Source organism: Hyposmocoma kahamanoa, unplaced genomic scaffold (assembly GCF_003589595.1).
Source record: "Hyposmocoma kahamanoa isolate Upper Pololo Valley unplaced genomic scaffold, ASM358959v1 119, whole genome shotgun sequence".
NCBI classification, from domain to species: domain Eukaryota; kingdom Metazoa; phylum Arthropoda; class Insecta; order Lepidoptera; family Cosmopterigidae; genus Hyposmocoma; species Hyposmocoma kahamanoa.
Genome location: NW_020653409.1, coordinates 2,605,433 through 2,632,806, shown reverse-complemented (window position 1 = coordinate 2,632,806; position 27,374 = coordinate 2,605,433). Strand labels below are relative to the sequence as shown.

The window sequence follows — 27,374 nt, the reverse complement described above, 5'->3', positions numbered from 1 at the left end:
CGGCCCTATTAAAATACTTCTGCCGTAACAATTTAAAATCTCTTTTAAAACGCCCGTTAATGGCTTCAATTACCCATCGACAAATTGTAACAAGCCGCGACTTGTTTGCTTGACTAGTTGAGAGCTGCGTTTCATTGTTTTGCTTTGACGCTGGCATATGAGCTGTGTAACCACAAGATTCAATAACTGGTAATGAATCCCTAAAACCCCTGTCCAAGATAAATACATCCCCTGCTTTAAAAAACCAATGAAATACCGAGTCTTCTGACATTAATTGTGTCATAATAGTTGAGTCAGATGTTGTTGCCGCAAAAGGTCCAACTACGTCAATTATGTATCCGTCACTACACGTAATAATAAATGGTTTTAGCAAGTTTTGAAACTTATGTAAGCTGTATGTAAGACGTTGGAATGAAAAATTAGAACTCTTTTGTATATAAATGTACGTGCCATCAAATATAAAGATTAATCTTCTATCTTCTTCAGATTCTGGATTCCCAAAAATAGCATTAGGTATTAAAAGGTTTCTCCTCTCGTAATATGGTCAATTCCGAGGTGACGCGTTACAAAATCGTTGCTTAAACATTCTCTTGATTGTTTTAATAAGCGCTCAAAGGTGCGTCGAGATATATTAAAAAGATCAGACAGTTTTGTATTTGACTCTCCCGTTCTTAGCTTACTAAGGTAGATGCCCAGAGCAACTTTAGGTCGTTTACACCTTTGAGTCAATAAAGGTGTCTCTTCTATAATTTGTTGAAACTGCGCCGGTGTAACTCCAGTCCAGAAAAATAATTCATCAGCATCAATATTTTCGATATTTTCGAAATTAAAATGTGCAGACTTTTGTAAAGATCTCTTAACCATTTCAAATACATCCGTGACTTGTTCTATGGTAAATGAATTTAATAAAATAGGCGAACCAATTAATATCTCCCAATGGTTTGATCGTATATGTTCTGGGCATATTCTAGCCTCGTCAGGTATGTATATATTGTGATCACAAAAAACTTTAGTTTTAATGCCATGTGGAATCCTCAAGTGCGTTTCTGATTCACATCCCGGAAACAAACAACGTGAAGCAGTGTTTGGCAGACGGTAATAATTAGGTATAGAAACAGGGACCTGATCTGTCGAGATTTCATCACGAGCCGATTCTTGTGGTTGGTTTCTTGATTGAGCACGTTCAGCTCTTTGCCAGCAAGGGCGACAGATGTAGTTTCTTCTATTTTCAAATATAGGATTAGGATCCACGCGGTCACCAATATAATCCATTAAAAATGGATTAGCATCAAGAACTTCTTGTGAGAGAGAATAACGTCTTCTGTTTCGAACTGAAACGTGACATGTAATGCAAGTTTCCATTTCAGTCACGCACACACCACTTTACTAAACAAGAATGTCCAAGATCAAGCCTAGTTGTTATCCAAGAATATAACACCGATACAAATCGCAAAGCAAAATCAGTAGTCCGGTAAACAGTAATCAAGGTCTTATGAGGATCAGCAAAGAATCGACAGCACAGAACAGTTGTTAGTGAAGCAAGTCAACAAACAACTAAACTAAGTTAATTAAACACGCATGCACCTGGATGCACGTGCACATAAGAGGGTAGGAGGGAGGGGGGGGGCTAGTTTAGGTCCCGGCGGCATGACTCCACAAAGCATTGTTTTATTTTATAGAAATATCCAGTAGACAAAGGAATATTTGTCAAAAATGTAACACGTGTTCATTTATTACTTGGACAATTGTATTGGTCATAACTTTTTTTACACACAAAATACGACTCTGACTCCATACTAAGTATTGTTTGTCGTAACATAAAGAATTATAAAAACTATGTTTTTGAAGTGGCCGCTTCCAGGTCCAAGGCCCTTGTATTTTGCCCATTCTCCTTTAACCAAAAACAAACAGGAGGAAGGGCTTGTGACAAAAACTCAAAATCGAGAAAATAACGTTTAAAGAAATGAAATCAAGAAAATATGCACTTTTCTCTTGTAGTACCTTCATACCTTATCCACCTAGGAAAATATAGTGACAGATCGGGCTTCTTTTAATGATCACAGCAATACACATAATTTTTTTAAATGTCACATGCGGCCTTTCAACTAACAGCGGCAGCATAATACACAACATTAACAAATCGTTAATGAAAAAATATACAATAATGATAATGTATACGCGATTAAACAATTTAACAGGTATTATATGTGTACATATGTCAGAATATAACCGTGAGGTAGACGTTGAGGAAAAAATACCCCTGTTACTGATTTAGTCAGAAATTATTTCATAATTTGACCTATTCACGATTCGTTCGTAACGTCAGCTGATTGCAATAAATTCGACTATCACTTTTCACAGTAATTATTTTTTTTTAAATCGAAAAGATGGATCAGGTTGAAACGGATTTTAAATATCACTCGGCAAGTTCACAGGGCGCGGCCGCGCTTGTTCACTTTCCAAGTAACTCGCACAAAAAGCCGACGATCGAGACTAGTTAATATGGTTCATAGATGGCTTAATAAATCGTTTCTCTAAACATTAGAAAACAACACGTATAAATATTAACGAATGTTTATCTTTTCGTAAACCACATTACGTAAACAATAAATCGAATTCTGTTACATTACGTTTAAAGTCATAACTGGCTCCGGTATACATAATATTTAATAGGTTGCACATGGCCCGACATTTCGGCCAGGTTGTATTGGCCGTGTTTAAAGCTGATTGGTGACTCGTTGTTCTCCAGTCAGCCTCGATAGGCTACGTGATTTAAGGAAGGAAAAGTGTTTAATAGCGTTTATTCTTTTTTTGAAAAGTATAATGCAACGCGAAAGTGAATAAAGGTGGTTTTCCACCAGTGAGGCGAGACGAGACGAGGCGAGCTAAGAATTGAAATTTGAATGACAAAATATCAATTCTCTCCTAGCTCATATTCGGTGGAAATGGTCTGGATTGACGAGGATGGATGAGGCAAGAATTAAAATATTTGTTGATGTAATATTGAATCGTATTGCTGCCTACATAGAGTATTATACTCTACAACGGAAACACTTTCTCGCGAGTGCTCGCACAGTCTAGCGCGAGCTCGCGCAATCTCGCGATGGCTATTGACATTAACCGCAAGATTGTGGGATACTTACGATTTTAGATAAAAAAAAAATGGTTTCATCTGATTCGTCTTCCGTTAACATTTTAATAATAATAATTTACAGGACATGTTACTTTAACCGCGTATTTATCGCTGGATGAACTGAACAGCACTGGATCTTCACTATCCACAATCACAGCGCGAGATTGTGATGTTCGCGCGAGCTATTAATGGCAATTTTTGGCGGAAATAGGCCGGCGAGATTTCAATTCTCGTCTCTCCTCGTCCTGTCTCGCCTCGCCGGTAGAAAATCACCTTAAGAATCATTCCATTATTAATGCAATTGATTCCTCCCGCCACGGTGCTGACGATGACAATTCCTCTTTATAGCTATACCAATGCGTAAAACACAAAAAACATTACGTAACAAAATGTACAATTATGGATATAAGCTTTCTAATATAATAAGTACAATTTATAGCCATAGCAATTGTTAAACAAGAAAAAATTACATAAACAATGTTTACAATAATGTACATAGGCATGTAGCATAATAAATAGGCACTATATAATTACAGCAACACCAGTTTTATCGACTTTGCTTTAAAATACTTTAAAAAACATAACATTGATGTACAATTCCTAGAATTACATAATACCAGCGTGGCAAAAATATTGGCTAAGTACGATAACGTATAATACATGGTGTTGACACAGGCACGTTTGCTGATGACACAAATTTTAAATACAACAATGTTTGTTCATTTAATAATTTTATGGAATCCCTGCATGTCTTATTTGTTTTATAGAACAATATAAAGCAATTATTTTAAAATATGTACAGAGGGTGTTATTAGAAGCGACGAATAGCTTTGTATTTATTGAATAAATAAATACAAAATTAATTCATTTTTTGAATAAAAGATTTTTGCTGAGCCAATGAAATAAAGTTAACTTTTCTTTATATACATTGTTTACGGCGAATTGTTATTTTATTGACTATTGTTGGTTTATGTTTTATAAAATTGTAATATTGCGAACAAAAGCCCAACCAGTTACGAAAACATATATAATCGACAATAAAATGAAAACAAAGTCATTAACACTGACTGTCAATTCTTATATTTTTTTAATACTGGAAAGAAAAATATAAAAAAAACCTAAAACATTTTTTTGTATTCGGCTAAATTGCCGCATGGTAAAGCAAGCGACAACGAGCCAATACTGGAGCGTGCTAATTACTCTAAACGTCTAAATTATATTTTGTACACATAATTCTATTGTCATTTGTCATATTAAGAAACGTAACTCATTTAGTTTAATATTATCATATAACCTTATTCTTGTGCACTTGGGCATGGGTAGATAATTTGAATAATATTTGTTATATTTAATTTTTATTATATTCTGTTATTCCGCAAGTAACTGCTTAAAAATCACGAAAAAAATTGAAAACATGTATTGGTTACCTGAAGATCTTAAATATATATAACACTAAAACTGTGATAATGGCGGTTATCTTTTTGTTCTCCGGGGCTGGCAATATGAAATTAATATAAAACAACGTATTACAATTATTATTTTATTGAATAATATGATGTTTTACTACCACGATATTAATTTCTTTTTTGTGAAATTATTCCACTAGTTTATTATAATTATTTATACAAAATTAAATTATTTTGTTTGTATATTGTATAGACACAGTGAACCTATCCTATTTTTGTAATATTTTCTCGAGTTCTGAATTAAATCCCGTGTCCGTTAAAATTTCATAACATCTGGTTAAAAAATATCTCAACTTTGAAATTCCCGTTCGACATGTACAAGCAAACAAGTCGTCAGTTTCCACTGTTTCAAAAGATATTACATTACAAACAATGTAGAACAAGAGCGGACCTCGTTGGCCTATATAGAAGTCTGCGAGGAAATTTAAAACTAACAATGTAGACCAACAACGCAATTGTAGTGCGGAATTTGCTCGATGTATTTTTTCTTGCATCCCTAAGGTTAAAATAATGTTTGCTATCATTATTTAATTCCCTCCTTATGTACTTAAAATGGTATGTAGTCAACGTCGTGGTTAATCAAATTTATACGTTAAAGAAACATATGCGTAATCGGAAAAAAATTTAAGCCGATATTAAGTTCCGGACCTCGTCCTATGTCAATAAAATCTATAAAATAATACCAGAATATTTAAAAACAGAACTAAACATTAATAAATTCATAAAAACATAAAAAAATATATTCTCTAAGAGTTGTTATGATGTGGACGAACATTACCAGGAAACAAAGTACTTGTGTGTGGCCCATTTTCATTCCGAAAATGTTACGTTCTAAGACTACGGTTTAGTACTGAGTCGATCAGCACTAAACAAAATTTTGATCAATTTTATTAATTATTATGGACAAACCACGCTTGACTTAAAAAAATGCCGAAATGGATTTCATAAAAAGAACTTTATGGTTCCTAAGACAGTTTTCTTGTACGGTTTCGGATTTCCCCAATTGTCCCATTAAAAAAAACACTCTGTATAAAGTGAAACAAAAAAAAAATATTAAAATTAAATAAAATATACTATTTTAAAAGTCCAATCCATTGTCCAAAATTGTGCTTCGAAAAGCAGTTTCAAATTTTCTTCCGTCCCGAAAATAATAATTTATGTTTTTCTGTTTACTGTAATTAGGTTTTTGTATATACATGAAATAGTGTAGTAAAGTAAAGTAAGTTTTTTGTTACAGTTTATATAACTAATAAAAGAATTTTTTGATTATATGATTTTGTTTTTTTTTTTTGTAATAACGTAATGTTGAGTAAAATCATGTCGATGTAACATGTTGTCGGAGCCGCGGGTGTCGAAGTTCAGTTTTAGTCAACCTTTTCCACGCTAGCTAAAAAAACGCACGCAGATTTATAATGAGAAAGAAAGCCTCTCCGAGCTAGTGAGGTGAAAAATATATTATTATTGTTTACCAGTAACAGATTGACGTTTCAAGTTATTGCTCACAGAAGCGTCAAATTGGGGGTAACAGTTGATAATAATTTTAATTGAAGAAGTCGCTTACGCGCTACGCATGTCGCATCGTATTTAACATCGCATTAAACAGTGAGTGGGCTCGAATAATTAAGGTTCCTGGATGCATGAATATTATGTTACTACAGCTTCAGAGGAATTTTAAGCAAAAATTGTAGTGTAAAATAAGCTAATAAAATTGTAATGTAAATTGAAATTGAATTTCAAAATTATCAATACGTATATTTCTGATTATCCATGCTGATTCATAGTGTTCTCTTTAAATTTTTTATTAAAAATGACAAACTATCACTAAACTTTAACTGCCTCTGTGGCCGAACGGTTACCATGCCGGACTGCGACGCAAAGGTCCCAGGTTCGATTCCCGGGCCGAGAGAAATATTTGTATGGCCTACATTTATTTTTCTCGTGAGTTTGGGTGTAATTTGAGGTTGTCTATGTGTGTGTCCATGGCACCCGCGACACAGGGTTTCCCTAGTGCGGGGCTATGTTGAGTGTGTGCGTTATTATTATTATTATTATTAAAGTAAATAAACACGAAAAAAACTTCTCAATGACAATTATTATTTCGAACCCTGATAGTATGCGAAAGTAGAAATGGCGCCCAACATGATGCTATCGTTCTCACCTGAGATCTATTATGGATCTATTCCACAAGGAAGATACTGTTTTAATCGAATACTTTCAATGGACTAACGTCGACGACATTCAGATGTTTTCTTGTTCCGAGCATCAAATATCTGTTGTCGCGGCACGTAACAGGAGCAATACGTCCTTGACAACAACAAGAACGTGTTGAATTTTAACTCGACGTTTCAACGAGTATTTCATTCTTTGTTTCTTACTAACTGTACTTTTTGTTCAAAATATATCAGTTCATACTTAGTTGTTGCAATTTCTATGTATTCTTTATTGCACCAAAAAAATACAACAGAAAAATTAGGCGGACTTATCCCTAAAAGAGATCTCTTCCAGCCGACTCAAGGTAGTGAGAATAAAGGTCGTAAGCTGGCAATAATGAGCAAGGGAAAAAGAGGGAGAAATATACTGCCGTCCGCTGACTAAGACCGCGGCTAAGTGACAAAATATTTATTTGAGATATCACAAGAAACCATAACCCAGTTTTAGAATATTGATATTATTTGATGGTATTTCAACGATGTACCGTTAGGGCTAGTTTCGATAAGTCAAACACGTAACTAATTTTAACAAATTTAAAAAAATTCTCTTTTATAAACATTTAAAAGAGATTTTTTTGCTGTACGTTGTGCTATTTAAAACAGATATTTGACCATTTGTCACTAACGTTACCTAAGTTCGTGAGACGTAATTGAAAGATAGATAGAAACATACTGCTTATCTTGGATACCAATCTATCGCTAACTGAAGATAGGTTATTGGAAACGGCCGTTAGTCGAGCTTTAGTTAGTTGGAATTTCATCGCGATCACCCCGCGAAAGCTTTCACCTCATGTAACTGGGCGCTAATAATCTTAACAGATACAAATAAAAAATTACCGACACAAAACACGACAGCATTTTTTGTTTGTGTCTGTTACGCCATTACTCCGTCATTTTTGAACCGATTTCGATGATTCTTTTATTCAATACTCAATACTCAATATATTTATTGCATTCATATGGTATACATGGTACATATGTCTTAAATTTAAAATAATGCTACACATATGAGCCCTTTATTAGGGATAACAATAACAGTAGAGGTAGGCCGAGGTTTCAATTATTAATTAAAATTGTTCTTTATGAAATAATAATATAAAAAAATACGTCATATTATGAGTAGAATTATGTCACTTGAAAGTTTGAATTTAATTAGATTACAGTAGCATAACTTTATAGTATATAATTAACATTTATTTATTTATTATTCAAATTTATTATAATATTATTATTTATATTTGTCATCAAAATATTCATTTAAATTGTAATAGCATTTATTAATAAGATGTAATTGTTGGAAAGGGGTTACATTAGCAATGACCCCTTTTAAATTTGAAGAAAATATTCCACCCCCAAGTGTGGCAAATTAGAGCATTATCCGATTCATTGCATTTGATCCACTTTCCACCGATTTCAATAAAACTTTGCAAATAATAATAACGCACACACTCAACATAGCCCCGCACTAGGGAAAACCTGTGTCGCGGGTGCCACGGACACACACATGGACAACCACAAATTACACCCAAACTCACGAGAGAAATAAATGTAGGCTATACAAATATTTCTCCCGGCCCGGGAATCGAACCTGGGACCTCTGCGTGGCAGTACGGCATGGTAACCGTTCGGCCAGAGGCAGTTAAAAATTAGATGTAATGCGGCAAACTTTTGAGGTCAGTTTTTCAAATAAAAAAGAAAAAAACAGTTATGGTATTTCAGTCTCATGTAACGAATTTCCTAAGCATCATATCTCCACGTGTTCGGAATTTAACCGTTGCCATGTGTATCAATCATGCATAGTACTAAAATCACGTCGTGCAATTATCATAACGTCGTCTGACAAACGAATCGCTTAATTGATTATTTACTAAAAAAACGTAGTTTTCACATACACTATATGCATCACAAGTTTGTAAAACGACTAAGGAAAGACAGGACGTGGACAGAATGTCGGCTGCTCCAGTTTTTTAACGGAATACTACAGCCATAGTAAAAATGATAATGGGGGTGACAGCCGCTTCAAAATTGTACAATCTAAAATTTAAACTCAATTTACCAGAGGTTAAGAAACTTTAGAAACCCAGTAAGTCACACCTAGTCTGGTTCGTGATCAACCATAAATATTTAAGTCACTTTAATCAATTCAAAACATAGCAAGTATTTAACACATCGAGTATGTAACCAGAAATAGAGACGAAATAAGGGCCATCCATCCCTGATGGCAACTCATCAGGCATATGGGCCTTGTGTGATACAATTCACTTTTAAATATAAACTCTCGTTTGCATTGAAAACACAAATTAGAAAGCTGAAATAGTACAGCGCCAATAACTGACCTGTGTGTACGTATCCGTAAATTCCAACAACCTAACCTCAGGGGTCTACTCTCGATCTCCGTCCGACATCCGTCCGAAACAATTACTGCCAAATAAGCAATACTTGACGAAATGAAAAGACGTGTGATGCGAATGAAGCTTCATACTGGATACTTGTCTTTTAATTTTGTCGAATATTACTTATTTGACAGTAGTTGTTTCGGACGGATGTCGGACGGAAATCGAGAGTAGCCCCCCAGTACAGAGTACCAAAAAAACTCAAAAGTCACTCATGACCCAGTTTATCACCCTTAGAGGTCGAATATTTTCTTCAAATTTAAATTAGACCACTTCTTAAGTACCCTCTTTCCAACAAAAAAAGAATCATCAAAATCGGTTCACAAATCGCGTAACATACATACAAAAAAAACATACAGTCGAATTGAGAACATCCTCCTATTTTTGAAGTCGGTTAAAAATATTCTGTATTTATTGTAATAAAGATCTCTAACTATGGGGGGCTGCTCCATTCGGTGGTGTGGGAAAAACAACAAAACATCTAATTACAAAACAAACGGAGTCACATTTCATCGGTAATTAAATATGTAATTTTTCAATTATCGTCCATTATAACAAAGCTCGATCGGTGAACTGGTCGATTTGAAGTGAAACAATTGACGACACCCGTCAATAGTTTCGAATTTGGGCTGGCCGATTGGAGCGCAGCTGTCATCGTAATGATTTTGCAGAATAGTTTTCAAACAAATTAAATGACATTTCGTCTCTATTTCTGGTTATATACTCGATGATTTGACACTTGCTGTTTTAGAGTAGTTAAAGTGCCTTACTAGGTATTTGTATTGGCAATTATGGATAGTGGAACTTTACTGATACTGAAAATCTTAGTTGTTTTATTAATTTAATCATACTCTGTCCAACCATTTATTAACTTTTGACAGCTCGAATTCTAAAATTAGTGATGTCCTAATGCGTTTCCGATTCGATTTTTTATAACAATCGATTTAATTTATGAAGAAGTTTAATCGTTAATATGAGCGGGTTCCAAAGAATTTATAATTAATGTTAATGAGAATTCAAGTGATGATTTTCGTTCATATGGAGAATAAACCGACGATTCATTATAACAAACATTGTAATAATTTACAATTTATTTCACTTCATTATAATTTATTAGACAGGTACCAAAATTTATGAACTTGAATAATCTTCGTTATATAATAATCTGTTGGCTCAATAAATATAGAAGCTAAAGATCACGTTGCTGCACTAAAATTAAAAAAATAAAAGAGTCCAGGAAGTATTGCATTTTTTGCCTAAAGTTGTATGTCAATAATTACGAAACTTCGGAGGCAAGTATGTGTCAAAAGTTAAATAAATGGTTGAACGGAGTACAGTCAAACAAAAACAAATTTTCTAATGCAATAACTAAACCAAATACCTAGCAAACGCTTATATTGTGTATTGAATTTGACTGCTACTGTAACTTTACCTATGTACATAAATATTTCAAGTTAGTAAGGGTGCAAAATATGTAATATAAGTTATAATCATTTTTGTGACATCAGTATTCCCGGCCGCTTTTATTCATGTTTAGTCTCTCTCCATACTAAGGTTGTCTGGAAGAAATCGCTGTAAGCGAAAAGACCGCCAATTGTAACCCTGCTAATGTGTTTCATTTTTGTCCCGTAATCTTTGCATGTATGTGGTGCTAACAATAAAGAATTTTCTATGTATCTATCCTATATTCCTTGATTAGTATCCTACCTATTACTTTTTATATTAAAGTTTAAAGGGCGACCTTGATTTGTGTTTTTGGGATCTCCTGTAAAATTTTGTCTAAATTAAAGTTATGGGGCAGCCGATACGTATCCAGAAAATCTTGATGTAGGCCCGTGTATAGGTTTCAGAACACGTCGAACAGTACATTATGGTCCATATCAAAAAAAGCACATGTGCAAAGTCTTTAAGTGTATATTAAGATCTTACTTAAGTCAGCTGTCTTTATGAATAAATATCACTTGAGTGCACTTCAACGATTGTTCATTGATTACACGTCACTTGGGAGTTGTCAAAATTTCCGTTTTTTAGTAAAAACTTTAAACCCAAACCAACCAATCAGGGACTACCTACGTAGTAACCCGTCGATATTACCTCAACTGGACGTAGTTAAGCAAAAACGATCCAATCCACAAAATTATCAAAAAACAGTACAGAGTACTAAACAACCGACCTCAAAGTCATTCAACCTCTAACTAGAGGTTGAATGACTATACATTTGACTATAAATATTTTCTTTCCAACAAAAAAAAGAATTTATATTTGTGTCAATGGTTATTCCGAGCAAATTGAAGGTGTTCACTGTTTCAACTGGAGTATTATTAATTTAAAATTTATATTTAATGGAGTCTTCTGATGTGGTCTAAATTGTATTATTTTTGTGTAATTTATAACCAGATTGTGATCGCTAAGCCAGCTATTTACATAATTAAAAATGACATTAATACTTTGATTCAAATCTGATTCCATTGTACATGGAAAAACCACCGACAAGTCATCCGCAAATAAAATGTTGGTAACGTTCAACGCCTTGGGTAAATCGTTAATACATATCAGGAATAATATACACCCGATCACATTTCCTTGTGGTATAGACTGGGTCACGTCCACCCTACGCGACCGCACGTTAGATATGACACCAGAGCTGGAGGCGTGGTGTTCTACCTCCACATACTAAAAACGATTTGTAAGATAGGATTTGAACCACTCATATGCCGTCCCTCTTACACCAATGCCATAAAGCTTTTGTAACAATATTTTATATGATACCCTGTCATAAGCCTTACTCTAATGGCGCATCCACACATGCCGCCGGGTTTCAGACCGCCTTGCCGCTGAAAGCAGGCCGCCGGCTTTACCGGCGGCCTGCAGATGCGGTTGCAATTTTCGCAGTAGTGTTGTTAAATTATGTTATATATGAATACGACTACACTACCACTCCGTATCGAAGCCGCAAGCAAACTGCCGCCGGCAACCAAAAGCCGCGCGTGTCGCGGCTGAGATGCGGCAAATGCCGGCGGCACTGCCGCCGGCCATGCCGCCGGGCATGTGTGGATGCGCCAACAGAACACCTACTGCGTATTGTTTACCATTAAGGAAATCTAGTATTTTTTTAATATATTTATAAACAGCTAATCCCGTTGATCTATTTTGTCTAAATTCATGTTGGCTCTCATCTAATATGTTATATTTTTCACAGGAGGAATAGAGTCTTTGTGACATTGCTGATTCAAATATTTTTGCAAAGGTTAGTAGGAGTGCCATAGGTCGATAATTATTTAAATCCGTTGGATCGCCATGTTTATACATCGGCTTGACAATGGATATCTTTAGTAAATCGGGTACAGTGCCCTCGGAAAAGGATTGATTAATTGAAAATACAAGTGGAAGAACTAGTTCATTTGCATATTTTTTTATTAGTGTTGGTGGTAATTCGTCCAAACCAAAGCTTTTTTGTTTTTCAACTGCGAATAATTTTGTATACTTCTGTTGGCTCCACAGGCCGTATGTACGTAGAATTTTGAATCGGAATAGCTACTGGTCGTCGGTTTGACGAAGGAATCCGGCTATCCGATACAAAGTAGTTGTTAAATGTGTTCGATACACAAATGAGATCCTCTATTAAAGTGTAGAGAGTTAAGACTTTTAATTTAATATTTTTTCTGGCTGGTTTTTGCATTTTATTACTTTTTTCTCTTACCATATTCCACATAGTCCTAGTTTTATTATCAGAATCTTTAATTTTTTGTATATAATTTAGTTTCTTAGATTTTAATACAGTGGTTTTTAGCAATTTCTCATATTTTTTGTAGTATAGGGTTTTCCGTTCGTGCGACTAACAGTTTTAACAACCGCTTGTGTTTACATGACACTTTTATACCCAGTGTTAACCACGATTTCTTAGCTTTATTTTTAATTATAATTTTGATTTATTGTTTTATCTTTAGTGAGTATAGTATTCCAATCTATTTTGTTTAATATTGACTTGAAATACTGCATATTTTTTTCATTGTAGTATCTTATTTGACAATACCAAATTTTTTTATTTTCTGTAACTTTATTTGCAATTGTTAAGACAATACCTTTGTGATCCGAGAAACCATAATCTATAACATTTGCAGTAAGAGTTTGTTTCTGGAAGTTTGAAAAAATCAAATCGATACATGTAGAACTTTTAGGTGTCACCCTTGGGGTTCATTTATATATTGATGCAAATTAAAGCTTTTCATGAGATCCAATAATTTTAAAGTTAGCTTATCCCTTTCTAATATATTTATATTGAAATCACCTCCTATTATAATATTTTTTCGGCTATCTTTTGAACTTAAAATATGCAGTAATTGCTCCAAAGAACTAAAAAATATATGTGTCTCTATTTTTCTCTGGCCAATACAAAACTACCACAAGGAGGTCCATGCTACAAATCTCCAAAGCGCACGTTTCTAATACATATTCTGTAGAAATCTTTGTAATATCTTTACGTTCCCTAAAGTCAACGCCTTTTTTCATCATTATGCAAACACCTCCCCTCTCGTGTTTCTTCCTACAAAACGATCCTGCACAATTAAAATTTTCGAGGTTTAATAAATCTTGTTTTTTTTCAGAGATCCATGTTTCTGTGAGGCAAACCACTCGTACGTCTAAATTTTTATCGTCTTCCACTGCTGCCTCTATCAAATATTGCTTGTTATTTAGACTACGTATATTCTGATATAAAAGTTTAAAATCTTTTACGAAAGGTCCAAGGAAATATCCCTTTGTTGTTCCTTGTCTCCGAGTTTTTATGGGTGCTGAATTCGGTTTTGTATTTTCCGTATCCTTAGGGCCAGATTCATTGTTAGTTGCTTTAAAACTCTGTAGTGACTGGTATATATCTTTCATTGAGTTTGAGTTTAATCTATAATATATAAAGATCTTATGCACTTAATATCTCGTAACATACAAATAAACAAAAAACATACAGTCGAATTGAGAACCTCCTCCTTTTTTTCGAAGTCGGTTAAAAATGTGTTATTTTTACCAAACAGTTCATAAAGTCTAACCTCTTAGATCAGCAAAAACAATCCAACATATAAACATAAATAAATATCTCTGGAGTTTTTTTTTAATCTATTTTGTTTATTGAGGCTTTAGCCACCTTGGGAGACTATGTCAGCCTCATCGGAGGAATACTGGGTTCCCTACTCAAGGGACATGTTCAAAAACTGGTACAAGTTTAGAGCGCCAAGACATACAGGCTCTCTCTCAGAAGCTCTGGCTCAGAAGCCAACAATTAATTTGTCCATTGTCCAAACTTACATCACCAAACATTGTACCTCTCAGGGATACATCTCTAGAGTTACATGGCATTATAATAAGTCTTGAAAATAACAAGAGTGAGAAACATTTTTAAACTTCAAACTGCCAGATCTCGAAAGTGAGTGGACGTGGATTGGTTCCTTTTTTTTTTTTTTTTTTTTTTTTTTTTATACCTGACAGGCAAATGACTCCACTCCACCTGATGTTAAGTGGAAAGTTGTATCCAAACGCGAAGGAACCTAGTGCAGCGATGGAATCCTCACTGCACTAGCCGCCTTCACCCTGCCTGCCTACAATATGCCTCTTCACGCCTCGTTTGAAGAACCCCATATCATAAGAGGGAGGGAAGACATGTGCCGGAAGGGAGTTCCATTTGTCAACCGTGCGGCAGAGAAAGGAGCCACCGAACCTTTTAGTACGCGATGGAATGCGGCAGGTAGTGAAACGGTGACTACGAAGGCCAGCACGCGTGCTTCTGAGCAGGAACGGGGAAGGGGGGATGAGGTTGAACAGCTCCTCAGAGCACTCACCATGGTACATGCGGTAAAAGGCGCTAAGCGATGCAACATCTCTACGCAGTTGCAGAGGTTCAAGGCGTGATGAGACCTCTTCGTCGCCTATAATTCTAGTAGCACGACGCTGTAATTTATCCAAGGCATCGAGTAGGTACTTGGCGGAGCCGTCCCACAAGTGCGAACAATACTCAACGCAAGACCGGACCTGTGTTTTGTACAGCAGGCATAACTGGTCCGGCGTGAAAAAACGTCGCACCTTGTTCAGGACTCCGAGTTTCCGTGAAGCTGTTTTGATCACAGATTCGATGTAGCTCCTTGGATTCAAATCACAGCAGATTTCCATACCGAGCAAGGTGAAACTGCTCTGAGGTGAAAGTGCTGTGCTCATCAGAGAAGGCATGGGAAGGAACGGCGACAATTTTGTTGTTAACGCGCAAACCTGTGTTTTCTTGGCGTTGAACTCAACAAGATTACTGGATCCCCATGCAGATATGAGTTCCAATATCCTATTGAGCTCAACGACAAGATCAGATCGCTCTCTGTCAGTATCGGCGCGCCCAGCTGCGGGGAATCCATGATATCCCCCATGAACAGTGCTATCATCTGCATAACAATGAATATTCCCAAGTGGAAGCATATCATTGATATGCAGAAGGAAAAGCGTGGGAGATAGGATAGATCCCTGCGGTACGCCGGCGTTCACATTCACGAACCTCGAAATGCTGCCGTCAGAAACGACGCGAATTCTCCGCTCACGAAGGAAATCGGCAATCCAGCTGCATAACTGGGCTGGCAAACCGTACGCCGGGAGCTTGGAGAGAAGAGCTTTGTGCCAGACCCGATCGAACGCTTTGGCTATATCGAGGCTAACAGCCAACGATTCGCCACGTTTGTCTATAGCCTCACCCCAAATATGCGATAAGTACGCTAGAAGGTCACCCGTTGATCGTTTCGGACGAAACCCATACTGCCGATCATTAATTATGGAGTGATCTTCTAGGTATTGGGTCAGTTGTTTATTAAGGATCCGCTCTAAAACCTTGCATATTATGGAAGTAATGGCTATGGGACGGTAATTATGCGGGTCTGATCGGTCGCCTTTTTTGGGAACTGGTTGCACATTAGCCTCTCTCCAAGAGTCCGGCACACGACCTGAAGAGAGCGACAGACGATACAGTCGCGTTAGCACGGGAGTCAACTCAGCTGCGCAATTCCTAAGTACAATCGCTGGGATACCATCAGGACCACTAGCTTTCCGGACGTCGAGAGACTGCAGCTGCGTACGCACATCGCATTGTCTGATACGAATATCAGACATCGTGTAGCCACAGTGAGGTAGAGTTGGTGGCTGTGCGTTACAGTCGTCGAGACAGGAGTTAGCCGCAAACAGATTTGCCAAGAGGTCGGCTTTATCTTGCGGCTTGTGGGCTAGATTGCCGTCAGAATATCTCAGCGGTGGCAGCGAGGGCTGGCAGAAGTTCGACGCAACGGCTCTGGCCAGACGCCAGTAGCTACGACTACCTGTGGGATGCGTCAAGAGTTCTTGGCCAACTCGTGCGACGCGCTGAGCATCCGCTCTGATGTACGCTCTTTTGCAAGACCTGGTGGCATTATTGTAGGCTGTTTTAAGTGAGTTCGTATTGGGATCGTCTGAAGCTAGACCCCTGATCCAAGCGCGGTATGCAGTCTGTTTGTTCTCAACAGCCACAGCACACTCGCGGTTGAACCAGCGGTTGCGCCTCCCTTTACTGACGAGATCCGAATGCGGGATGTAGTATTCCATCCCGATTAAGATCTCATCAGCAACGGCAGTCGCGCTAGCTGTTGGATCCACCTCACTAAAACAGCGCTGCCGCCAGGGAACGGATGCAAAATAGTCCCGCATACCGTCCCAATCTGCCGACGCATAATGCCAAATGCGGCGTTTAGCCACAGTAGGTGGTGGTGGCAGTAACGTTGCCACTTTAGTGGATATCAAGCAGTGATCCGAAGTGCCCAGAGGGGCTTGGACCACCACCCGATATCCAGCCGGGCGAGACGTCAGCAGAAGGTCCAACAAAGAGGGCGCGTCACCAACCCTATCTGGAATCCGGGTGGGCTGATTCACCAGTTGGGTTAAATCGTGTGTGAGAGCGAATGTGTGGGCAGTTCTTCCAGCATGGTCAGTTTTAGAGGAACTTAACCACGATTCGTGGTGAGCATTGAAGTCCCCTAAAAACACCAATTCCGCTGTAGGAAACTGCGCCTGCGCGTCATCTGCCGCCCGAGTAAGGTGGTCCATGAGACGAGTTGTCTCCATGTCGCCGTGGTGGGATCTGTAGAGGCACATGTAGACACGGCAATGACTGCCCAGGTCAACATGTACCCCAAGGATGGAGAAGGAGGGGTCCTCCAAGTGACGCAGACGGCGACAGCAAACATCTGCCCGGACAAACAAGCAGACCCCAGCTTTCGCTTTGAAGGACTCTTCAAGCATATAGCCAGGGTAATTCAAGTAGCTGCTGTCAGCCGGGCAGAGTATTTGGGTCTCCGTAAGGAACAGCATTTCTGGTCGAGCCGTCTCAAGATGTTGATGGACGGCGTGGATGTTACTGTGGAGTCCTCGAATGTTCGTGAACTCCACCTTAAAGAGCGCTTTAGTGGTGGGGGTGTGCACCGCTGTACGACCGAAATTTGTACTTTGCGCTAACATGTTGGAGGGAAAAAGAGGCGTGAAGCGAGAAAACAGTGCCGCGACACAAACGGTCAAATCGCGGGGCCTGCTTCCCCAGAGACTTGCCTACAGACAAGTTGCGCTGATCCGCCGGACGGAAGGGCCCCCGAACCCCCCCGGGAATGGCCGCCGGGACCCCACCTCCCGGTCACCAACCGGCACGACGAACCACACCGAGATTATGCGCGGCATGGTGAGGCAGCCTCACGAGCTGGTTAAGCACGCTTGGGCCCCTGTACTGTACCGCGGGCGGCCAGCGGAACAACAGTTTCTACGGGTCTCCCTGGCCGGCGGGTCAATGCAGTTGTCCTGGCACTGGTTCGGCGGAAGCCTCCACAGACCACAAATGTCGCGGCAGCGTTCCCTCGGGCTCTGGTTGTACGCTGACTGATCCCGGAACGCATCCGACTAGCGAATACTTGGCTGGTTTTCCATCATGCGCACGGTGGTCACTAACCAGGCGGGTTTTCAAGCCCTACCACCAGTGGAGCAGCTGGTTGCTCAATATCCCTTAGTCGCCTCTTACGACACCCACGGGAAGAGAGGGGCGGTGAATTGTATTCTAATCCGTCACCGCACGGTTAAAACTCGGTTTAACTACGTTCAACTTGAACTCAATGTTTTTCCGTACTAGTACGGTTCATTTTGCTTGTTGCAAGCGACAGGGACACCGGCTTTATTTCAGAATTTATTTTTTTACAAACGAAATTAAAACCATTTGAAAAATGTATATCGTATACTCATTGACTTACAAATAAATGGACGACGGGTAATACAAAAACCACGAAAAAAATGTCCCAAGTCAACCTATTCGAAATTTAAATTGTAATGTCATCGCAGTATCGCGCTGTCAGTAGAACAAATGAAGACTAAAGCGGAGTGTCGCGCTCTGTATACGATTTTAGCGCCTTACAAGTGCGGACACTTTTTAGCGCGGACCCGACGTCCATATAATTGTAAGTCAATGCGTATACTATTCTATTTAGTTCAGTTGATGTAAAAAAAAAATATTGGCATGTGTCAAGTACCTATTGAATAAAGTGTCTATTCTGAAAAATTTCGAAGTAAGTTTGTTTTTTCTTCTATCTTGAAAATTTTTAAGAATCGTGTTTTCATACCGTATAAGTCATCCGTGTATATCCTCAATTGTGCTATATATTTTTTCCAAAGCGATTGATTCAACACTTACACTGCTATGCTGAATCAACCAAATGCCAAATGTATCACATAAATGCCAAAGATTACAGTGCCGACTTAGGAGCTGGTTGATTGGCGCTAGCTTTGTGTCAGTATGGGACAGCACCGGTAGAACAGCAGTTACCTTTATCCCCACTTTTACAACTTACTCCTGATCCCTCCACCTGAATTCGTAGACTTATGAATATTTTCGACCTTTGAGTATATAAACACAAATTTGGTCGTCAAGCGTCTGAATCGACACCGATAGCAAAACGACTCAATAGGAAATCTTTAGTATCGGTGAAGTTTACGTTCAACGGAAATAAAAACCTGTGATAAATTCTACTCTTCTGGTATTCAAGATATACATAGTACACAAATGATACTCACTTCTCCTCAAAAACGGCACATGATCATCCTCGATTGCAGCTCTGGAACTCCTCAGTCGGAAGTAAGTCTGTTCAGCTTTCCCGACGGAGTATCCAGTGAGCTTGTTCATGTTAGCCAACCGCTGCTCCGCTTGGGCCAAAAGCACGTACCACCTCTCCGTGGATTTGAAGTAGCTGTAGAACACTGGATCTGGTGCACCGAGGAGGTCCAGGAGCACGAATAAATCCTGCCGAAAACGTGAGGGTTAATAAGATTACTAGCAGCAGGAAAGCTCCTTATTAAAGACTAAGAATGGATCTGGAGTAATTAGTAGGAGCACGCAATATTATGTTTTCAGTGTACTATATGTGGATTAGGGATGCGGCAGACGTCTGCATTTGCATCCGCTAACGCGGATCACCCGCATATTTTTAAATATCTGCTTCCGTATCTGACATCCGAATCAATCGAAGACTTTTTGCGGATACACATGTTTGCAGTTCACTACAGGATTTTAGTAGCAGTGGAGCTCCTTGTGAAAAAGTTCGTCGAAGGAAGTACTGCCGCCATACCTATTTCTGCCGCCAAGCCGTAATGTGAGCATTACTGTGTTCCGGTTTTGAAGTATAAACGCCCAGTTACACGACGCGAAAGTTTTCGCGCGGCGGCCGCCCTGTTAAAGTCAGGCCACACAGACGCGGTATAGCGGGAAAAGCGGTTCGGGGTCGAGGCTGCGGGAAGCGAATGTGTGCCGGGGCATGCCACACACCAGTCCCGAGTGTAGTTCGCGGCGGGACAGCGGCACGAAGGCGGCCGGTGTGACAGCAAAACCGTCACGCCACATTTCATTTTCAACACAAATAAAGAAAGGACCATATCACTGTCGGATAGTGATGAAGAAGAACTTCTTTAAGCGCCAACTTTTGTAAGAGGTTGCCATGGTAGTCTAGGTAAATTGACAATTGACATGAAAAAAAATCTGCTAAAAATTTCAAGAAAAAAATTAATACATAATTTTTTAGTGCTGAAACTTCAGTAATTCGGGCTTTTTTTGGCATTGTGTTCATTAGCTGGGCTGTTTCGAGTTACCGTTACAAAAACTAGAATTTTAGTACTTAAAAATGGTGTACAGGGCGTACATTTTCAACATTTTTCATTAAAATGCTTATATTACAAAAACAAAATGACTCCGATTTTTAAACATTTTTTTCTGAGTTGTTACGAACTAGGCAACACCTGTTCCCAGGTTATCGTTGAGTTTTGGAACACCCTGTATACTTACTTTGAAGGTTAATGTAACAAACACTTCATATAAACAGAAATTGTTTATTTAAAAACATTTAAAAAAATTATATTATCTTAACATAATCAACTTGAAACAACTTTTCCAGTGACACTCACTGGGCATTTTCATTATAACAAATAATAGGTATCTAAGATTTGTAGAATCAACAATAATAATTGCATTTAACTACGGTACCTACTTACTTTATTATTAACAATCCATATAATTAACTTGAAACTTCTTATTCTATCAGTCCAATTGGGCATTTTTATTTTAATAAATAATAAGTACCAAGCTAAGATTTGTATAACAACAACTATTTTGTTTAACTTATGTATCTACATAAGTGCATTATTATGAACAATCTTAACATAGTTAACTTGAAACTTCTTTTTCTATCTGTATCACTGGGCATTTTTATTTTGACAAACTATTATTGGTCATCTGATTATGCAATTGAAATGTTAACTTGAAACTTCTTTTTGTAGCAGTCTCACTGGGCGTTTTTATTTTAACTAATAATATTATTACCTTTATTTACCTTCTTTTTCTAACAGACTCACTGGGCATTTTTATTTTAACAAAAAATCAATAAGTCCCTATCGAAAGTTGCATTATTATGAACAATCAACAATCTTAACACAATTAATTCAAACTTCTTTTACTACCAGTCTAATGCTGGCTTCCTACGGTCCATTATTTTTTATTTTAACAAATAACAGGCATCTAAGATTTGTAGAATCAACAACAATTCTATTTAAATTTATGCACCTACTTATACACTCAGGAGCAATGAATCCGAGTGACTAACATAACAATCAACATCTCCGAACTAACAATGCAAACTTATTAAAATAAAAAGCTATCTAAAACACTTCACTGCATACGCAGAAACCTTTTTCGGCTTCGTATACACTCTTCTTAATAAATCTTAAGTTACCATAAAGCAAGATTAAAAATAAACATAAGTACCATTGTCCACAAGCAGACAATAAAATTAGCTACACAAGTCCAATATGGCTTCTTTAATAAAGCGAATAGCAAACGGACGGCCCACTAAAAGTAGCTTCGCAAAAGCTGTACCTAATATACTTGAACAGAAGCTACGGGTACAACAGCCTTTGATAAAACGCATAATTTGTTTCCTTTGTACCGCGCTTTGTCGAGTAGATTTGGCGAAACAAGGCATTTTATCTCAATAATATAATATTACAAAGATATACGACTATGTCTCAAGATTTTTTAGATATTTTCAACAATCATACGTCCCACTGCTAGGCACGGCTCTCTTCTAATTAGAGGGTTAGACCATAGTTCGCAACAATGACCCATTCACGCGTTTTCCAGAAGTTGTGAACCAATGAATCAATCAAATAATCGTTTATTCGATAGGTAAAATAAACTTACACTTGAAAACGTCATGTTTTAACATCGAGTATATAACCAGAAATAGAGACGAAATAAGGGCCATCCATCCCTGGCAACTCATCAGACAAATGGGCCTTATATCACTATTAAATATCAACTCTGGTTTGGACAGAAGTTACAAATTCGAAAGCTGAAATAATATAGCGCCCACAACTGACCTGTGTGTACGTCTCCGTATATTCCAAAAATATTATGTATTTATTATATTCTGTATATATTGTAATAAAGATAATATCTCTAACTATGGAGGGCTGTTCCATTCGGTGGCATGGGAAAAAACACCAAAACATCTAATTACAAAACAAACGGAATCACATATCATCGGTAATTAAATATGTAATTTTTCAATTATCGTCCATTATAACAAAGCTCGATCAGTGAACTGGTCGATTTGAAGTGAAACAATTGACGACACCCGTCAATAGTTTCTAATTCGAGCTGGCCAATCGGAGCGCAGTTTGATTAAGCCGAATACTCGTAGTTTTCTAACAAATGAAATGACATTTCGTCTCTATTTCTGGTTATATGTATATTCGATGTTTTTAAGCTATTGCCCGTTTATTGTGCTGACTTTACTGAGAAGAACTAGCAAGAAACTAGGGATTCCTCTTTTCAAATAAACTTAAATGCAATACTATATAAATATACTTCGATTTGATTTTAGAGGGGTATATCCACTTTAAAGTTAAAAATAAAATATTGTATGAGTAACTACAAGATATACTCAAGCATAGACACTAATCAGAAACATAAAACAATAAAGTTTCCTCGATAGATAAAAATCACGAAATGACCTCTAATTTTCACATTTTTTCGATTTATCCTCGAAATGCTACAGGTCATTAGGACAAAAATTAGATAATTAATTATATTTATGCGTGATCGACAACTGTCACTACGGATTTTTTTTAATCCCTTTAGTTTTAGAGTTATTCCGCTAAAACGAATTTGGTACTTTTAATGCGCAAAATTCAACATCTCCTGTCGCATGTCACGCGAACTTCAGGCATATATTTGTTTCACAAATTTGGGCGGAGCCAACGTCAAAACTTTTTTGGCATGAGAGCTCTTAAATAAACAGTAAATACATTTCCTTTGGTCTTGCTCACTCTTTGATAGCACCCGAACCCCATTGATAAAGTACGCTACAGTTTGAATCAAATTTTTTTGGAATCTAAAGTCATGTCGTCTATGGCGAAATTACAGGCATATGGGGCTTGGAAAACTTATATCTCAGGGTGTCGGGAGTGTAATAGTCAGATCTTTGTGATTTAAAGCTCTGAGTGGCACTGCCACTGTTATGCCACCGCTATGTCGCTTACCATCAGGCGCACGACTTGTTCGCCCCGTCACTAAGTCTTATGAAAAAAAACTGGTTGCTACTTGTACAATAGCAATGCGACAACGTCATTTTGTTATCTCTGATTAAAACTCCGACTTATAATAATAATAAAAAGCCGTGGTGGCCTAATGGTTTGACCTACCGCGAATCCGGGCTTGCATCTGTAGGTTTTTCGAAATTTATATTTGAAATTTAATTACAAATTTACCATAAGCTTTTCGTTGAAAGTTAACATCGCTAGGAAACCTGCACACATCTACAAAGCGATTTAATGACGTGTGTGAAGTTTCCTTCCTTTTCAAGCCCTCCCTTTGTGAGAGGAGAAGTGTGCCAAGCTGTGGGACTCTATAATTCGTGGGCTTCGTGGTAAGCGACACGCCTATCCATAGCAGTTGCAGTGCCATTCAAGAGCTTTAAATCGCAAAGATCTTATGGCCACTGCCACTGCGCCCGTCACCCTGAGACATAAGTTGACAAGTCCCATGTACCTGTAATTCCACCAGCCCCTTTACCCTTCTAAACCGGAATGCAGTAATGCTCACATTACTGCTTGGCGGCCAGAAATAGGTAAGGAGGCAGTACTTCCCTGGACGAACTCTTTTACAAGGAGCTCTACTGCTATTAAAATACATATGTAAATAAATATCAGACGTCATTACGTTGCTCTAATCCCAAAGTAGTAACTAAAGCACTTGTGTTGTGGAAATCGGAAACAACGACGGTACCACAAACACCTAACCCCAGCGGGAATCGATCCCGGGACCTCAGCGATGGCGACACCGTGAAATCCGGTGTGCAAGCCACTCGATCACGGAGGTTGTCAACGTTATTTCACCTAATGCTCTCATTTAACATAATATTGTTTAAACTTTTTTCATATAACAATTCACTTGATATACCTAACGAACGTTTAATATAAACTAACATTCTATAATTCCATGTTTGATAACAATCATTAACCCTTGCACTCATTTTACATAACAATTATAATAAGTTATAAACTTCAGTGCACATAACTAAATAGATTATAATGGTGGCACTTCACTTGGCAATTTGCATTTGCGTATTTGGCATACTTGGCAATGTGTAGATAGCATGTTTGGCAAAGTATTTGCCTTATTTGCCATATTCGACAAATACTTAGAGCAAACACCAAACTCGCTTTACCTCGCGTCGGTCGGTTACTCGACGTACATCAAAGGAACTAACATAGGCAAATACGCAAGTAAACCGTCCACATTATGGTAATAAACAATGGATATGCCCTAAGCCTCGACTACTATCAGAACCGATGTGGCCAAAACTCACACATGCTTAATTTGAAACACTACAAAATCTTGACATTGATTAATCATAGTTTCAAGTTTTAAAAAAAATTACATTTTCTGGATTGTTAATATAATTTAAACTATACCCTGTTGGCATATCGTTGAAAATTCAATACAAGTTACAACGTTTTGACATTATATTGAAAGATGAATCAATGTGCCGCCATCTAGCGGTTAATTTAGTCCAAACAAGAATCGACCATATTGCAGAGGTGTAAGCTTTACTTTCGTTTGTTGTAACAAAAAAATTATTTCGATAATCAGAAAATTGAAAATTTATTAAAATATTACTTTCCGATGATATGAAATACCACCACGGATAATATTTTTGGTGCGGCTGTCATTTTTACACTCCAAAACAGCACAATAACGCATTTTTCGAGGCTTTTGGAGAATTTGCACGAAAAATGATACAACCATACCATACAAAGCGAAAATGACAGACTGCGCTCAGATAGGTCTTTCAATACCTATAGTTGGCACGCGTCAGACACTAACTACCATATTTCTACTGTATTCATTGTTCTGTGGTAATATTCATTATTTTAACTCCTTATTTGACTCCATGTTTGCTTGTTTATCTGTACGTCAAATATTTTTCCAAGTACATCAAACACCCCATAGCGAATACAAGTAGCATTGTGAATTGCTCCCATTAGATATAGACACATTTATGGCGAACTGCAAAGGAGTGGCATTCCTTGCCTGCAGACTTGTTCACCGAACGCTTTAGGGTCGTTTTCAGATAACCTCCAAAAATGTGACCCTTTCAATAACATTTATGTTATTACATGAACGCTAAGCATTATTTATTTAATATGATTGCTTGCTTACTTAGTCTGTGTTACACATAAAAAGACTACTTTACTACGCCACAGTAATAAAAAAGAATTTTAAAAGTGGATAATTTCTCATTAATGGGAGCCGGTTCCTAAGTCGCCTTAATTTTAAAAGAAGAAAAAAATTAAACACTCGTGGTAATCGCAATATTTCCCATTTTACAAAATCAACAACTAAGTATGTACACTATTGTGTACTTATGATTCACTATTATATATTTGTTCATTATTTTGAGAACTGACGCTCACTTTTCGAAGAGTAGTATAAAATGACATATAATTGTATTTGTATGAAATTTGTAATGTTGAGAGAAATAAACTAAACTATGAGTGTGTGTGCTATTATTATTATTATTTAAATAGGTAAGTACACACGACTACAACATTATTCTTGAGACAACAATTTGTAGCAAATACTTAATAGGAAATAATATTTTGTCGCCAATGTACTAAAATTTCAATAAATATTGGAATATTATAATCAATTCCGAGAAGTCCAGGAATTTGTAGAAGGGAATGTCCACGTTATTCTATAGTTTAGCTAAATTTACTCCCTCAAATCCGATTACTAATTATTACAAACGATAGTTATATGAAGTGAAGTTATAGGAAGTGTATTTAGTCAAAGTGAAAATTACATTAAATAAGCGTTATACCTAGGAAATGAAACTATTTTTCCGGATTTAATGAAATGAAATGAAATGAAATCTTTTATTTCAGGCAATGAAATGCCCATAGACAAAGTGTTAGTAAACAATTAAAACTTAGACTATTGTTAGTACATTTAAATCGCGTATATTTATATTTTCAAACAAACCAACGTCAGACGTATTTGTTTTTTCAAAGAAACGTTAGTTTGTTTGAAAAAACAAATATACGCGACTTAAATCCAGAAAAATAGTTTCATTTACTATGTGTAACAATCGCGAAAAGCTAAGAACTCGATAAGCTATATTACCTTTTAAAATTAGTTAATTTAATTTTCACACTTGTGAGGCGTGATTTAGTTCCGAAATCCCTTTCTGAAAATTTCATTTCCAAAGTATTATCATCAACTAACCCCGATAATCTATTGCGTCCAGCTATACCGACGACGTTGTATACCTGTCACGACTTCATTACTCCAAAAAGTCTACGGATATTGCCAATGCTGCCCTGAAGGTCGAGCGGTTGGAGTCCCGCCACAATGTGAATTTTAATTCATTTGTGGTGAGAGTATCAACTCAACATCTGTTGATCCTCATGAAGGATGAGTTTTGGCCAAAGGGTCTCATGTTCCGGCGTTTCCGAGGACGGCTGTCGGACACCCATGTTGCGTCACACGTCGCGGTTAAATAGATAGTTTTGTATTATATTATTATATATGTTAGTCTATAAGGTATGTATTTATAGGTCTTTTGTAACCTATAAATAAATAAAATAAAAATAAATTAATTAATTAAAATGTAATTTTTTCCCCTAAATGTGTAGAGAAGAAGAGTTCACCCTATAATAAATTTTGTAAAGGTCAAGTGACACCCGCCTACGCAGCGTTGTGGAGTAGTAATAGATCACAAAGCTTGTAGGCGTCGTACCGCCAAACAGACGACTGAAGATTCTATGTCGCTCCACCCACACTCCCATTTCTATAGTCGTTAATTATACGTACTTAGCTAATAACTAGGTCTTGACTGAGACATTCTGTTCCCATTTATGTCTGCATGCTTAGCACGACAAAAACATCAACCTGTTGCACATTCAATAATAAAATTACTCGAATCGAAAAACAATTTTTGGAATGACCAAATATTATTACATAACGAGTTCTTAGGTTTTCGCGATTGTTACACATAGGAAATGAAACTATTTTTCCGGATTTAAATCGCGTATATTTGTT

The 27,374-nt window shown here is 37.4% G+C and overlaps 1 protein-coding gene across 1 annotated transcript in view; it reads right to left on the bottom strand.

Annotated features, from left to right (window-relative positions):
• LOC113240038 (glutaminyl-peptide cyclotransferase) overlaps positions 1 to 27,374 on the bottom strand; it is a 46,799-nt gene that overhangs the window by 2,364 nt on the left and 17,061 nt on the right. Inside the window, exon 4 of the mRNA XM_026477243.1 lies at positions 19,298 to 19,523. Coding sequence (XP_026333028.1) covers positions 19,298 to 19,523 — 226 coding nt within the window. The remainder of the gene's footprint in view (positions 1 to 19,297; positions 19,524 to 27,374) is intronic.